The sequence below is a fragment of the Pristis pectinata genome, chromosome 2 (assembly GCF_009764475.1).
Source record: "Pristis pectinata isolate sPriPec2 chromosome 2, sPriPec2.1.pri, whole genome shotgun sequence".
In the NCBI taxonomy this organism is placed as follows: Eukaryota; Metazoa; Chordata; class Chondrichthyes; order Rhinopristiformes; family Pristidae; genus Pristis; species Pristis pectinata.
Window position 1 is genome coordinate 142,549,637 of NC_067406.1, and position 17,045 is coordinate 142,566,681.

General features: G+C 49.9%; 1 protein-coding gene across 1 annotated transcript in view; it reads right to left on the reverse strand.

Annotated features, from left to right (window-relative positions):
* The window catches only part of LOC127584373 (electrogenic sodium bicarbonate cotransporter 1-like), a 182,221-nt gene that overhangs the window by 132,485 nt on the left and 32,691 nt on the right, over positions 1–17,045 (reverse strand). Inside the window, exon 3 of the mRNA XM_052041132.1 lies at positions 13,683–13,868. Within this exon, the coding sequence (XP_051897092.1) occupies positions 13,683–13,868 (186 nt within the window). The remainder of the gene's footprint in view (positions 1–13,682; positions 13,869–17,045) is intronic.

Below are 17,045 nucleotides of genomic sequence, written 5' to 3' on the forward strand. Positions count from 1 at the left end.
AACAGATGCTGCTCAACCTGCTGAGTTCCTCCAGCACCTTGTGTGTTGCTCCAGATTCCAGCATCTGCAGTCTCTCGTGTCTCCTAGATGGAAACTGAGCAAGGTCAGTAAAAGGAAGTGCAGATAATGAATCTCACCGCCTTACAATTGACCCAAAGTGGTTTACAGTTGTACAATCATGCTGATTGCACACATTGATATCAACACCACGGGAGACCACAAGGAAGAGTGTCTCTAGCTGATAATCGAGCCTTACTGCAGACAATGAAGATCAACATGAGTACTTCTCAAGTCCGAATGAGGTCTGTGAAGAGCAGAAGGGACAGATGTGGTTATAAAACTAGTGCGACGTAAGTTGGAAAGGCAAAAGGAGGATTGCATAGAGAGATCAAGACACATCTCCAGTGCAAACCGGATGGTTCGAACATACCTGGGACCAGCACTGGATGTGATCAGATGGCATGGATGGTGGGCCAAAAGGGCCTATTTCTGCCCTGTACGATTCTGATTCTACAACCAACAGGGAACATTATCATTGGCTCCAGCGCTGGTTTTACACAGGGAAACACAACACCCACTGCCCTGCCAACCTTGCATCTGACAGTTGCATTTTTTTTGAAACTTTCACAAACAGTGCTCAGTAATTCAGAACACTCTCTCAATGCTGATGAACAGCATGAAGCAATCCCAAGGATGACACAGCATCGTTCCTTCAGAGCTGCACTGCAACATCTGCTCACATCTCCAGTGGGACTTGACCCCACCAACTCTAGACTCAGAATCAAGATGGAAAAAACAATCTCAAAGTCAAACTTCTTGAACTCATTCACTGTAAATGGAGCATTCTGAGTGTCAGTGCCTCACCTGTGGCTGCACTGAACGACAGCAACACTGTGAAAGAATTAATGTTGGATTTCCATCCATTAGCTAAGCAGTAGCTCCTGGTAACCACCTTCATACATGAATGGTTAACAAGTTCTCCATTGCAACAGACCTCCAGATGTACTAAGATCAATAATTCATACATTCCACAATCAATTTCAATATCAGCGCCAAATCTAAACTGTCAACAAACGTGCAGGGAGTGAATTACGAGTTCCATGCGGGGTGGTGTGTCTAGGCATTGCCACTTCAGAACTTCGGAGAATAGTGGGTGGGGAGCAGAACCAGGGAGGTTCATAGGTGGAAACTAGTGTTGAATGTAACTCCGTCAGCCTCTCCAGCGGCACATTCCTGACAGGATTCCCCGGAATCCCCAGGAATTAAAGATTAAAATCCCAGACACTGAGATCTAAAGACCAAGTGAGTTAAATTACATTGTGATACTAACTGCAAGAGTGGTGGGTAACCATGCCTCATCAACCTACCATTGCTCCCAGGATTAATCACTGCAAAAAACAATTGCACCGTGCATTGTAAGTTCTGCTAAAACTGACCGTCACAAATAAACAGAACCCTGCCTCTTGGTCTGAATGAGTCATGTGATACCACAACGCAGTACTAAAGAAAGAGCACTCACTGAGCTGGGAGAGAAATGTTCACTGTTCCATTCTGTGTAAACATTAAGTTATAAGGATTAAAGTACTGAAAATGGAACGGGAGCTGGGTGCCCAGTTTGTGACCGGCTGGGATCACGGAGGCAAAAAAGTAACTTCCAGGAATAGTTCCAGGTGTTAAGAGTTTGAGGAATTGGTAAATCTGACAGCAGATCTCAACAACATACCTTGTGAAGAAACCATAGTTCCCTACCATCCTACCGAGCAAGGGCAAGTGTAAGGGGGGAACACACAGGGTCCAATATTTTATTGAAAGGGGCTCAGATTTACAAACCTCCTTTTATCTGGTTGCATGACCTCAACTTTACCAAAGTTCCAGTTGTTAATAAAACCATCCTGAACTGACAGGAACACTGAGGACCATCCCCAACACCAACGTCACTGGGGACCATCCCCAACACCAACGTCACTGGGGACCATCCCCAGCACCAACGTCACTGAGGACCATCCCCAACACCGACGTCACTGGCGACCATCCCCAGCACCGACGTCACTGGGGATCATCCCCAGCACCGACGTCACTGGGGACCATCCCCAACACTGACGTCACTGGCGACCATCCGCAGCACTGACATTAAATATACATCGTCTCCCCTCCCTCAGCATTCCAAAGGGATTGTTCCTCCCACAAATTCAACTTGTTCATCTCCACCAAATGCGACTAGCTCAGGTCAGCATGGATGTGTTGGACTAAAGGTCCTGTTTCCCTGCTGTAGAACTCTATGACTCTGACTACTCCCCTCCTCACTGTTGCGACCCCTGCAGTTGTCCTTTTACCTCTTCTGTTCCCACCATCCATTGACCCGAACAGTCCTTCCAGATGAAGCAGCGATTTACCAGCACTTCTTCCGATCTACAGTACTGATTCAGTGCTCACAACGAGCTCTCTGCTTTACTGGTGAGGCCAAGTATAGATCAGGTGACTAACCTTCGCAGAACGTCTCCGTTCAGTCTGCAAGGACAACCCTGAGGTTCCAGTCAATCTCCAACCCACTCCCATCCTAGCCCCCCACTCTCTGTATGGTTGGATCAGCACCTCATCCATCAGTCAGGGACACCTCAGCCTCCCAGCCTCAGTACTTACAGATAATCAGCATTCCTGGCCCTTTCATTCCAGATTTTCAACATTCCTTCCACATTCCTTTGGTAATTGCTGTTACTTATTCTGCATTTTCACCTTTTCTACATTTTTGTTGCCTTGTACGATCGCCCTCATTCAATCGCCCCTTGTCTCCACCCTACCACAGACCTCTCCTCCTCCCCTTCACTTGTCCGTTTCCCACTGTAACCACTTCAACCTGAAACGTTGACTGTTTCTCTCCCTCCACTGCTACTGCCTCACCTGCGGGCTACCTCCCGCCTTCTCCGTTTCTTTTTATTTCAGGTTTCCAGCATCTGCGGTATTTGGATGAGTTGGCCTGATCCCCCCCACCTCAGAGCAGCTCTGCCGAAGGAGTTGTCACTGCTGCTCAACCTCTCCAGAACTGAGGCCGATCCTTCTACGGGCCGGGATTTCCTCCCTCATCATGTGGGGGGGTGTCGGGGAGGGGTATGGAGTGTTGAGGTGGGGTGCCACCAACTCCACGCTATCTTCACCTTCCAACAGACAGAGACCCACCCTGTGTCATCCATTTCCCCCACCCTCTGAGCAGAAACATTTCTCATGGCCCTCTGGTCCCGCTAGTCCGACCTGTCACCTTAAGTCTAGTCCCCCGGTTATTTCATATTTCTTATGACACAGAAAGAGGCCATTCAATCCATCAATTCTATGCTGGCTCTCAGGGAAATCTCATCCCACTATGAACTTTCCCTGCAACTCATTCTCCCAACATCCCCATCAACACCCCCCCCCCCCGATTCTACCCCTCACGCACACACTGGGGGCAATTTACAGCAGCCAATTAACACACATCTTTGGGATGTGGGAGCACCCGAGGGAAACCCACATGGTCACAGGGAGAGCGTGCAAGCTCCACACAGACAGCACTGGGGTCAGGAGTGAAGCTGGGAGCTGGGAGGCAGCAGCACTACCCGCTGCACCGCTGTACTGTCTCTGTGAGAGTAAGTGGGTCCCTCCCAGCCTCTCCCACTCTCAGCATTGCTTTAAACACCTCAATTAAAACTTGCTCCTCTTCCAGTCCTGTCCTGATGAAGCCCAAAATGTCGACTGTTTATTTCCCTCCATAGATGCTGCCCGACCTGCTGAGTTCCTCCAGCATTTTGTGTGTGTTGCTCCAGGCTCCAGCATCTGTGGTCTCTCCTGTGCCTCTTCCAATACAGCCAGCCCAACCCGTCCAGTCTCCTCATGGTCCTGGAGTCACAGAGTGTGGAAACAGGCCCTTGGCCCACTGTGCCCATACTGGCCATCACATACCTATCTGTTCTCATCCCATTTTCCAGCCACAAACATGACGCTGGAGGAACTCAGCGGGTCGGGCAGCATCTTGGAGGGAAATGCACAGTCGATGTTTCAGGACAAAACCCTTCATCTGGACTGAACGAGTAGAGGGGAGATAGCTGGCAGGGGTAGGGGTGGAGCAAGAGCTGGCAGGTGATAGGTGGATCCAGGTGAGGAGGGGGGGTTAATAGGCAGCTGGAGCAGGAGAGAGTGGAAATAGCAACAAGAGGCTGGGAGGTGATAGGTGGAGGTGTCCATCTGCCCATCACCCTCACACTCCTCCCACTGGGTCCTCTGTCCACCCTACACTCAACAGTCCACTCCCCCACCCACAGATGCTGCTCGACCCACTGAGTTCCTCCAGCATCTTGTGTGTTGCTCCAGATTCCAGCATCCGCAGTCTCTTGTGGCTCCATTCTCCAGTTCCCTGTCTGTAACCTCTGAAATGTTGTGAGTCTCACTGCTGCCACACTCCCTCAGCCAAGGATAAAAATCAAAGGGCATCTTCAGATATGGGAAAAAAAATATTCTTGTCCTTCCAAGTACCTGAAGCAAACAAGAGTCATTGGACTGTAAGAATGTAAGAACCAAAGCAGGAGTAAGCCATTTAACCCCACACGCCTGTTCCACAATTCAATGTGATCACAGCTGAATATTTACCCAACACCAATTCCTCAGAAGGCAAATGAAATTCAGCACGTCCCTGTTGACCCTCACCAATTTTTATCGATGCACCATAGAAAGCATCCTACCTGGATGCATCACGGCTTGGCACGGCAACTGCTCTGCCCGGGGCTGCAAGAAACTGCAGGGAGTTGTGAACACAGCCCAGCCCATCACGGACACCAGCCTCCCCATTGATACTGTCACTTCTCGCTGCCTCAGGAAAGCAGCCAACATAATCAAAGACCCCTCCCACCCTGGACATTCTCTCTTCTCCCCTCTCCCGTCGGACAGAAGATACAAAAATCTGAGAGCACGAACCACCAGGCTCAAAGACAGCTTCTATCCCACTGAGAGGATGGACAAAGTTGGGTTGTTTTCTCTTAAGTGGCGGAGGCTGAGGAGAGACCTGATAGAAATTTATAAGATTATGAGAGGCACAGATAGACAGATGGCATCTTTTTCCCAGGGTCAAAATATCTAATACTAGAGGGCATGCATTTAAGTTGAGAGGGGGTAAGTTCAAAGATGTGAGGGGCACGTTTGTTTTTACACACAGAGTGGTGGGTGTCTGGAATGCGCTGCCAGGGGTGGTGGTGGAGGCAGATATGATAGAGGGGTTTAAGAGGTTCTTAGGTACATGAATGTGCAGAGAATGGAGGGATACGGACATTGTGCAGGCAGAAGGGATTAGTTTAGTTAGGCATTTAATTACTAGTTTAATCAGTTCAGCACAACATCGTGGCTTCTCATATGCTAAAAGATGAACTCTTGATCTCACAATCTGTCTCAGCATGGCCCTTGCACCTTATTGTCTACCTGCACTGCACTATCTCTGTAATTACAACACTATATTCTACGTTCTTTTTACTACCTCGATGTACTTGTGTATGGAATGATCTGTCTGGATGGCCCACAAACAAAAGCTTTTCCCTGTATCTCAGTTAATGTGACAATAATAAACCAATACCAATAAACAATACCACTTTCCTGCACTAACCCCACTTCTCGATCCCTGCCTGGAATGACTGAACCTCCACAGCCAAAGGTTCACCACCCTCTGTATGAAGGAACTTCTCCTCACCTCAGTGGATGGCTGATCACTTCCTCTGAGCCCCTGACCCATGTCCCAGGACAGCCCAGCCAGGGAGAAACATCATCTCCGCTCCTTACCCATCGAGCCCCGTAAGAATGTTGTATCTTTCATTGAGATCACCGTTTCACCCTGGTGTGTTAAAGCTGAATCTGGGAGATACTGGAATCGATCTAATTTATGGTACAGCAATGCTGTGATTAAAAATTAATCAGCATGACAGAAGGAAGTCCGAGTGTGCCTCTGACCCCAAATGGCTTAAGTCGCTGAAATGCCATTGTGAATATTTGTTGGGCCTACTGACACCAATCCCCTGATTATCTCACAGCCCAACTGTGACACCAGTTGTTCATCACTAAAAATAATACCCAGGGTGTGGCCTACAGATCCCGAAGGCTGGTGTCAGCCCATTGGACTTGTCCCATGGGAATGTGGCACAGAGTCAAACGACAGGGAAACAGGTCCAACTCGTCCATGCCGACCAAGGTGTCTACCTGAGCTGGTCCCATTCACCTGCATTTGGCCCATATCCCTCCCAGCTTTTCTCTCCATGTACCTCTCCAAATGTCTTTCAAACATTGTTACTGCACCTTCCTCTGGTAGTGCGGTCAGTCTTTGGGAAAGAATGCAGAGGCAGCAGAAGGCACGAGGAAATTCAGGGGAGTGCCATCAGAGGTTGACTCTGGCCTGGACGCCTTTCACTACAGCAACAAAGGTTGGGGAGCCACAGGGAAGAGATCTTCAGCTCTGCACAGTGGGTAGCTGCAGGGTACATGTTTCCATTTGTGGCACTTTGACTAATAAATCCCATCAGGAATCCAGACAATCCTCCTTGTCTGAAGGGCAGTGAGAATGTGGTGCTCACTCCCATCAGGAGTGGTTGAGACAGATGAGAGGGATGGACTCTGAGGGCAGGGACGTTGCTGGTTAAACACAAAGGTGGGGATGATGGATAGAAGGGGATGGTGATCGGTGGGGGGGGCTGGGATGGAGAGGGGCTGGACAGTGGTGTGGAGCAAATACCTCGGGGAGGAGCAGGGTGGGGGGGGCATGGAGTGAACGGCCTGGGTCTGTGCTGGGAGTTCATTGAGTTGGGGGTCATACAGCACAGAAACAGCCATGCAGTTCACCAAGTCCACCATGAACTACCAGACTCAAAAACAGCTTCTATGCCGCTGAAAGGTTGGACAAAGTTGGATGGTTTTCTCTCAAGGTGAAACAGTGATCTCATTGAAAGATACAATGTTCTTACAGGGCTCGATGGGTAAGGTGCGGAGATGATGTTCCTCCTGGCTGGGCTGTCTTGGGACATGGGTCAGGGTCTCAGAGTAAGTGATCAGCCATCCACTGAGGTGAGGAGAAGTTCCAATCCAAACCAATCCAACACTAATCTCACCTCCTTATTCTCCCCACATTCTCAACAACCCCCACCCCCCATATTCTACCCCTCACCCACACACGAGGGGGGCAATTTACAGCGGCCAATAACCAACTGACCCGCACATATTTGAGATGTGGGAGGAAACCGGAGCACCCGGGGGAGACCCACACGGTCACAGGGAGAAGGTGCAAACTCCACACAGACAGCGCCGGAGATCACGATTGAACCCAGGTCTCTGGAGCTGTGAGGCAGTGGCTCTACCCGCTGCGCCACTATGCTGCCTAATTCTTTACAGTTCTTTTTTCTTCACATTGCAAATGATTTCAAAAAATTTCATTGCCTGCCGTTTTACTGCTGGGTTTAAACTGCTCATTGGAAGTCAGACGGGGAACTTTGTGGTGACAGCCGCTGTCAGAGTGGAGGAGTGCAGAGCTCTGGAGGGTCATGGAGGAAGGAGAGACATCACCACTGAGTGTCTGAACACGACGTGAGGGTTGTAAACCTGAGGCATTGCACTGGGAACAAAACAAGATGTCTACCTCTGCTCCCTACTCTGTCCGACAGTTCCAGTGACTGGATGTCCAACAGGTACCTGGGTACAGGCAGAGACAAGCTCCATCCCCTCCCCAACTCCTCCCACCTCTCCTCACCTCCCACCCCCAGCTCAGCTTCTCACACTGTCAACCCCTTCCAATTCCTCACCCCTTCCCTCCTCCTCCTACTGACCTCTCCCTCCCCACCGTCCCTCAACATCCTCCCTCCCTGGACCACTAATCCTCATCCGCTCCCCTCCTGGCTCACACCCCACCCCCCGCCCTGGTCCTCATCCTCCCCCTCCCCCTTTCCCCACCTGCCTGTCTTTCTGCCAGGGGTGCACGGGCATGGCGCACATCTGGACTGCTGCCCCACAGAAGCCCTGTCTGCAGATGTGCTCTTTAGCCCTCTCTGACTATGTCTCACTCTCATTTTCTCCCTGCCTCGCTCTCTCTCTCATACTGACTCACTCTGTCTCCCTTTGATTCCTTCTCATTCTCTCACACCCTCTCTCCCTCTGACTCTCATTTTCTCTCACTCTTTCTGTCGATCTCTGACTCTGTCACTCTCCGTTTCTCTCTGTAACATACTAGCACTCTCTCTCCCTGACACTCCTTCTCCCTCTCACCCTGTCTCTCTGCTTCTCTCACACAAACATTCTCTTTCTCTCTCTCACGCACACACATTCTCTCTTGCTGACACACACTCTCACTCCCTGACACACTCTCATTCTCTCTCTCTCCCACACAAACACTCTCTCTCTCTCTCTCTCTCTCTCTCATCTCTCTCCCCCTCTGTCTGTCTCTCCCTCCTTCTGTGGCATGTTTCTCTGAGAGTAAGGAGCATACTGTGAGCCAGCCAAGCATCAGCCCCTTACAATGAGAACTTTGTCTCTGACCACCACCATTTGTGAACTGAATGAAATGTTCAGCTGCCTCACATTCACTGGCTCAATGATGTAACACTAGCCGGTGGGATTAGGGACTATTTTAATGACTGCATATTCCTTTTAAACTGATTACTTTTAAATTAACAAACTATTAATTTCACTTGACTGATCTCTGATGATTATAGGAGATTACCATAACTTTTTTCCCCTTTTTTAATCCCTTAAAGTGATTGCTAGTTGTGTCTGTGGGAGGTCACGCACAATGTCCAACTAACCATCAGTAACCTACTGTTCTGGTTTGTGGAGCCAAAAAGCTGAAAAGTGAAATGTGAGAATACATTTTACGCACATTCCTCAAATCCTCGAACGGGTTTCACTCTATCTCTGCATTCCTGAAACCCAGGGTCCTTACTGCAACCTCATCACTTGCAACTCGACCTGTCAGTGAATGCTCAATGCACAGCGCAGTTCAAATGTTACTGTGCAGGTCCCTCGGGTAAACGTTTAATTCCAGGTGAACGCCTTGCCTCTTGCACCAGGGGTCACCCACAGCTCACTGAGCTGCACTCTCACCTCTGAGTCAGGAGGTCGTGGGGCCAACCAGTTCCAGAAACTTGTCCACGAAAGCCTGAGGCTGACAGGCTGCTGCGGCACTAAGAGAACCCCACAGTGTCACCAGTGCACCCGCTCCCCACCGAATCCCCCACTAATGCAGCTTCTGTGATTTGATAGTTACCAAGAGATTCAGCACGGAAACAGGCCTGTCGGCCCACTGAGTCCCTGACAATCATCATCCACACTAATCCTACACTGATCCCATTTTATTCTCCCCACATTCCCATCAATAAGAGATAAGATATCTTTATTAGTCACATGTACATCGAAACACACAGTGAAATGTGTCTTTTGCGTAGAGTGTTCTGGGGGGCAGCCCGCAAATGTTGCCACGTTTCCGGTGCCAACATATCACGCCCACAACTTCCTAACCCGTACGTCTTTGGAATGTGGGAGGAAACCGGAGCACCCGGAGGAAACCCACGCAGACGCCGGGAGAACGTACAAACTCCTTACAGACAGTGGCCGGAATTGAACCCGGGTCACTGGCACTGTAATAGTGTTACGCTAACCGCTACACTACCGTGCCTGCCCCCAGATTCTACCCCTCGCCTACACACTAGGGGCAATTTACACCAGCCAATTACTTTACCAACCTGCACGTCATTGGGATGTGGGAGGAAACCGGAGCACCCGGCGGGGGGAAACCCACACAGTCATGGGGAGAATGTGCAAACTCCACACAGACAGCGCCGGAGGTTGGGATCGAACCCGGGAGCTGTGTGGGAGCAGCTCCTGCGGCCAGACCACTCTGCCACACCAGGGCTGCAAACACAGCTGCACATGGACTGTGATCTGGCCAGACCACCACACCTATTCCAGGCACCCGTGGTAACAGCTGGGGCTCGAGGTACGCAGGCTACAGTTGGGAAGGTCCAACACACATCAGGCTGACGTGGCCATACATCGTCATTACTTCACCATCGCTGGACACAAGTTCTAACCTCCCCGCCTAACACATTGGGAGCGCCTTCACCATGTTTGAGATGGTGGCTCCCCTTCACCATCTCAAGGCCTCTAGCTCCAGTGAGCTCTGGTTCAATCCTAACCTCCGGTGCTGTCTGTGTGGAGCTTGCACGCTCTCCTTGTGGCCCTGTGCTCCAACATCCCAGACATATGCGGGTTGGTGTGTTAACTGGATATTGTAAATTACCCCTGGTATGGGTGGATGAGAGTGAGAATAGGTTACAGGGAAATAAGTGGGGAAATGTAATTGTTCAGAGAGCCAGCACAGACTTGATGGCTCAAATGGCCTCCTTCCACAACATAAGTTGGAGCACTGTGTACAGTTTTGGTCGCCCTGTTATAGGAAAGACGTGGTTAAACTGGAAAGAGTGCAGAGAAGATTTACGAGGATGTTGCCAGGACTCGAGGGCCTGAGTTATAGGGAGGGGTTGGACAGGCTGGGTCTTTATTCCTTGGAACGTAGGAGAATGAGGGGCAACCTTATAGGAGTGTTCACAATTATGAGAGGCACATATAGGGTGGACGGTAACAGTCTTTTCCCCAGGGTAGGGGAGTCCAAAACTAGGTGGCATAGGTTTAGGGTGAGAGGGGAAAGATTTAAAAGGGACCTGAGGGGCAACTTTTTCACGCAGAAGGTGGTGAGTGTATGGAACGAGCTGCCAGAGGAAGTGGGTGAGGCAGGTACAATAGTATCATTTAAGAAGCACTGGGATAGGTACATGGAGGGGCGGGGCTTGGAGAGACATGGGCCGAACGCAGGAAATTGGGACTAGCTGGGTGGGCACCGTGGTCAGCATGGACTGGTTGGGCCGAAGGGCCTGTAGTTGAATTGTATTGCTCGATAAGGAATTTTAGGAAAAGGGCAGTTAGGGAAGAACAGTCTGCCCATGATCACAGACTCAGACAGCGCCATCTCTAGAGAAAGGGGCATCTCCAAGGGAGGGAAGGGTGGTACACTGCCCCTTCTACATGGCAATGCAGGACAGCAGCACCTTCACTGGCTGTAGGACCACCAGCTGGATTCCAGTGAGCTGAGTAACCTTTCACACAGCGCATTCTGCATTGCTGTTGACCTCTGGCTCACTATTAGGTGAAGGAGCACAGCAGAACAACAGTGCAGTGACCTCACCCTCCCAAACCCATGGCAGAGAGTGCCTTCCTGAGCATTTACCCGCACACAGGTAATCGGTGTCCTATAATAGAAGCATGTGAATACAGAGTGGACGGACTTTGGCAAAGGATTAACGAAGCCTAGCTAATTATAATCACAGCACAGGCTCACAGATCTAAGGATTAAAGTCTGCTGGTCTCTCCATTGGTCAGGCTGGGTTCCATTGTGAACTCATCAAATTAATGAGGCCATGATGACCCTGTGGGTCTTGTGTACGTTATACAAGATCCTGATTAGAAACATGTGAAAGCCTTTCCCAGCCTCAGCACACAGCTATTGTGTTTTTATAAATCTAAAGACTGGTGCACACTACAGGTCTCCCTGGTGTAAGGGGGGTATGAAGATATGAGGGATGCTGGAGAAAAGATTTACAAGAATGATATTCCATTCAATGGGGGACTGATGTCAGGGACACTGAATGGGCCCAGAACCCAGCCCCCAGAACAGAGAGTTATAGAGTCATACAGCATGGAAACAGGCCCTTCAGCCCAACCGGTCCATGACGACCAAGGTGCCCACCTAAGTTTGTCCCATTTGCCCTTGTTTGGCCCATATATGTTGGCCAACATAGCATGCCCACAACTTCCTAACCCGTACGTCTTTGGAAAGTGGGAGGAAACCGGAGCACCCGGAGGAAACCCACGCAGACACGGGGATGCCCAACTAAGCTAGTCCCATTTGCCTGCATTTGGCCCACATCCTTCTAAACCCCTGCTATCCGCATACTTGTCCAAATGTCTTTTGGACGTTGTTATTGTACCTGCCTCAACCACTTCCTCTGGCAGCTCGTTCCATATATGCACTGCAGAAGTTGCTCCTCGGGTCCCTTTTAAATCTTTCGCCTCTCACCTTAAAAGGAAATCTGACTACATCTTAAGTTAGTGTCTGTAGCTTGAAGAATTTGGCTCGATGAAGCTGGTCCAAGAGTCAGACCCTGCAATGTATTGATGGGGAGCAGGTGGGGTGGGGTGGGAAACTTTATTCGAAGAGGTGCTAAAGGCACAATGTAGCTGGTGTCTCATCTGTCAGTAGGAAGTGACGATTGGTATCTTGGCTTCGGGAAGGCAGCGAGCAAAAGGTGGGCCTTTGCTCTATCGTCTTCCTGCTCCACAGCCTGTGAGCAGTGAGGCGGGAGGGGAGGTTGTGTGCCCCTGACTGCACTGTCAAAGGGTCAGTAGATGAGACAGGCTCGGCCAGTCCCCTGTTACAGCACTGGGTTCAGCTGAAACCTGAACCAATCCCTGGGCTCCTTTAAAAAAGAGTCGTTTCCTTTTCACTGACCAACCGTTGCGTCTCCATGGAGACATCCGGCGGCCTGAACCGTGCAGAAGCACTGATGTGGACACGAGGTCCTGCCTGGAGAGCAGGGATTGGGGCAAGCATCAGTGGAAACGAACCCTTGAGTAATCTTTCACTGCACCTCACGACAGGCGCTTTCAGAGTCTTAGCTCATTGCCTCCTGCCAGAGTCAGTCAGAGTAGAAAGGAAATGTGTGGTGGAGGCCGGGGACTGTTGCATTAAAATCTCGGGGAAACCAGACACCGAGTTCTGCCAAGTGAATAATTCCACCTGTGGCAGCTGGCAGCAACTGTGAAGTGTGCAGCCTCGCCCCGATCCCTGGGACTGGCCAAGGTCGCTGAAAATTCCTGAACATGATCAAGTCTGAAGTCCTCTGTTTCAGTGGCCCAACCTCTGGAATTCCCTCCCGGAACCTCTCCACATGATATCCTCCATTAAATCCACCCTGTGACCAAGCCAGTGGTCGATGCCCTCGGTGCCAAGGTTTGACCACTGACGCTCCTGTCAAGCGTGGGGACTGTAGAAGTGAAAGCAGCTCTTCTTCCAGTTTACTGTTCCTGCCCTTCAGTGGGACGAGTGGGACAGGGGATCCTCACTGCTACAACAAAGATCCCAATGAGCAGCAGGTTGGTAAGTCAACTGGCCACTGCGTACGCCCCCAGTGTGCAGGTGAGGGGTAGAATCTGGGGGGAGTTGATGGGAATGTGGGGAGAATAATAAACGAGATTAGTGTAAGATTAGTATCAACGGGTGTTTGTGGTCAGTATGGACTCAGTGGGCCGAAGGGCCTGTTTCCATGCTGTATCTCTCTGTAGATCTACGACTCTAACATCTACCTGTTTCGCTGCATCCAGCAAACCCCTTCTACCAGGCACGGGGAACGGGACCCCACCTCTCCTGCTCCCTCAGCCTTAGAACAATTGGAAAGACATCCAGCTCTGACATGAAGGAGTTAGTGAAGGGTTTCTTCCAGGTGCCAGCTCTTTGTCGATGACCTTGACAGCTTTTAAGCCGAGAGGGCCGAGCGTCTATCTGTTACACCCTCCTTCCACGGTTAGGGTATGTGGGAAGGGTCACCACAAAGCCAATCTCCGCACCCACTGATTACAGCACTCACTGAGGGGTTTGAACAGACTCCCGCCTGTCTGGTCTTCATTGGTTTCTGTGTCAGATCGGTCCGAGGCTTCGGTTGTTCTTTCCCGCTCTTTGTTCCTCTCCTTCTGCCCCAATCCCCGTCTCCGATGTCGCCTCCTCCTCCGATAGCTCTTGGGGACGTGAACCCCAATGTAAACCGTGTGATGGCCTGAAAGGAAATACACAAAGAGTTAACGTCCGCTCAGGCTTGTGCGCACTCTCTTCACCTGCCCATCCGCTTGCCTCAGCTTCAACACTCAGCACTCACTCAACGTTGTACAAGAAAGGGGAACTTAGCAACAGGAGGACACACTCAGCAGTTTGCCTGCCCCACTACTCAGTTAGATCCAGGCCCATTTTCACCCAACAGAAATTTACAATAGTAACAGCAAATGCTGGAAACACCCAGTAGGTTTAGGCAGTGTGTGTGGAGAGAGAGAGAGAGAGAGAGGGGGGGGGGGAGAGAGAGAGAGAGAGAGAGAGAGAGAGAGAGAGACCATTAACGCTTCTGGTTGACGGCTGTTCACCGGATCTTTGACATCTAGTTTTGGTAAAATCCTTCAACCTGGGTTTTGAAATTTTCACTTAACGTTGACCAGGAGTTCTTCTGGGAGGGTGAGGGGCCACCAGACCACCTCTGAACAGCCAAACTGAAGGTTCTGAGCCACACTCCCATTCCCCAACAAGAGGAAGTAGTTTCTCTAAACCGACAGGGTCAGTTCCTTTCATGATGTTGAACACCTCAGTGAGGTCACTTCTTCAATTCAATAAAGGCTTGTTGATGTAAGCTATCCTCAAATGAATGATCCTTTTTCTGAGACGCTGACCCTGGTCTAGATATCCCCACTGTAGGGAAATCCCCTCAGCATGGCCCCTTGTGTTTCAAGAAGATCACATCTTTTTCTAAATTCTGGGCCCTTCCCACAACGGACAACCTCTTCATTCCAGGAATTGGCCAGTGAACCTTTGCTTCAGAGGCAAGTGAGGCCTTCCTTAATAAAGAGACTAAAACTGTCCGCAGCAGTCCAGGTGAGATCTCGTCAAAGCTCTGAAGAGTTACAGCAAGACTTCCCTACTTTGATGAAAATCAAAAAAACTGCAGATGTCGGAAATCTGAAGTAAAAAACAGGAATGTTGGAAACACTCAGCAGGTCAGGCAGGCGTCTGACAAAGGGTTCTGGAGCTGAAACGTAAGATCTTTCCACTCATGTTGCCTGACCTGCTTAGTGTTTCCTGCATTTTCTGTTATTACTCCAACCCTTTGCAGTAAAGGCCAATGTTAGTATCTGCCTTCCTAACTACCTGCTTCAGATGAATGTGACCTCTCTGTGCCCCATGTCCAAAGACATGGAGCGATCCCATGGAAGCTTGAAAAGGAGAGCATGCATCACCCATGAGCTGCTTGATGACCTATCCTGGCTAATTTTGAAATACTTATCCTTGTTTTCCGATCTCTCCTGGTCTCAGTCCTCCCCACCTCGCCAGCTTCCTCCAGCCCCACAAAGCTCCGAGATCACCACACCTCTCCATTCTGCACCTCACTGATTGCCAACACTCCCCACGAGCAGCCGTGCTCCAGCTGCCTGTGCCCCTGAACTCTGGAACCTCGTCTCCCTGCCTCCCTCTCCTCCTTTAATACTCTCTATTACTCTGGTCCCGAATGAACCGAATGAATACAAGGGAAATGTCAGCTTGACTCGTAAATGAAGTAGGTATACCTGAGCTAGTCCCATTTGCCCGTGTTTGGCCCATATCCCTCTAAACATTTGAGGTATAATTAAGAGACCACAAAAAAAATGTAACAGTTGAATTATTTGAACTAAAACCTTTGCTGTGTAAAGAGAAGATTTGCATTTCTACAGTGACTTTCATCACCTCAGGGTAACTCTCCCAAAGCACTTTACAGCTAATGAATTCCTTCTACATCAGTACATTGAGGTAGTACAAAAGGCAAAACAGTAACAGAATGCAGAATATGGTGTTACAGTTACAGAGAAAGCGCAGTGCAGGTAGACAAATAAAGTGAAAGGGCCACAACGAGGTAGATTGGGAGATTATGAGTTCATCTTTATCGTACAAGAGGTCTGTTCAAGAGTCTTGTAACAGTGGGATAGAAGCTGCCCTTGAGCCTGGTGGTGCATGTTCTCGAACTTTTGTACTTTCTGCCCGATGGAAAGGGGGAGAAGAGAGAATGTCCAGGGTGGGAAGGGATCCTTGATTATGTTGGCTGCTTTACTGAGGCAGCGAGAAGTGTAGACAGGAGTCCACGGAGGGGAGGCTGGTGTCCATGATGGACTGAATGTTTCTACCTTCTCCCTCCTTTCAGGTAGTGGGGTCCTTGCAGACCCTACCACCCCCTGGGGAAACAACACTTCCTATATCCCCTCTAATCCAGCCAATCATCTTCAACCCCCTAATCACTGACCACTCTACCAAGGGAAAGGGATCCTTCCAATTCACACTACGCAAGTATTTCAACTTGGTTACATCTCCCCTCTGCTCAGAAGAAAACTACCCGAGGCCATCACCATGGATCGTTATAAATCACTGGGTCAGCTAAAGCTGAGTACTGTGTCCAGTTCTGGCCACCATTCTGGAGGGCTTTGGAAAGGGTGCAGAGGAGGTTTACCAAAATGATTCCAGGAATGAAGGACTTAGCTGTGTGGTTCAGCTGGACAAGCTGAGGTTGTTCTTGGAACAGTATAGGTTGTGAGGAGATCCACAGAGTGAGTAAGGAGAGACTGTTTCCCTCTGCTGGACGAGCTATGGGTCAGGGAACTTAGAATGACAATGACTGGCAGAAGAGTCAAAGGTGACAAGAGGATTTTGTTTTAAAGACAGTAAGGGTTTGGGGTCTGGAATACCTGGCCAGGGGGATTATACAGCAGGGTTCAAAGGGAGCTGGATCAGCCTCTGAAAGGACAGAGGAGTAGGTTTGGACTGACCTTGCACAGAGCTAGTATCAATGCAAAGGGCTGAAAGGCCTCCACTTAAGCTATAACTATTCTACAATTCCCTGAACCCCAATTCAGACAGTCCTCTGTTCCTCCAGAGTGACTCCAAAACTAGTTTACTGAAGAAATAAAAAACATAAATTTTCGAAAGTTAAGATACCCATTGGAAAAGCTCTGTGAGCTCCTCATGGGGTGTGAGTGTGCCTGACAAAGTGGGCATCTACTGGCCAACACTGATCACCCTACAGACAGCAGTAGTGAGCAGTGCTCTTGAACTGCTGGAGACACAGGAGACGGCAGGTGCTGGAATCTGGAGCAACAAGCAATCCGCTGGAGGCACTCAGCGGGTCGAGCAGCATCTGTGGGGGGAAAGGAATTGTCAACGTTTCGGG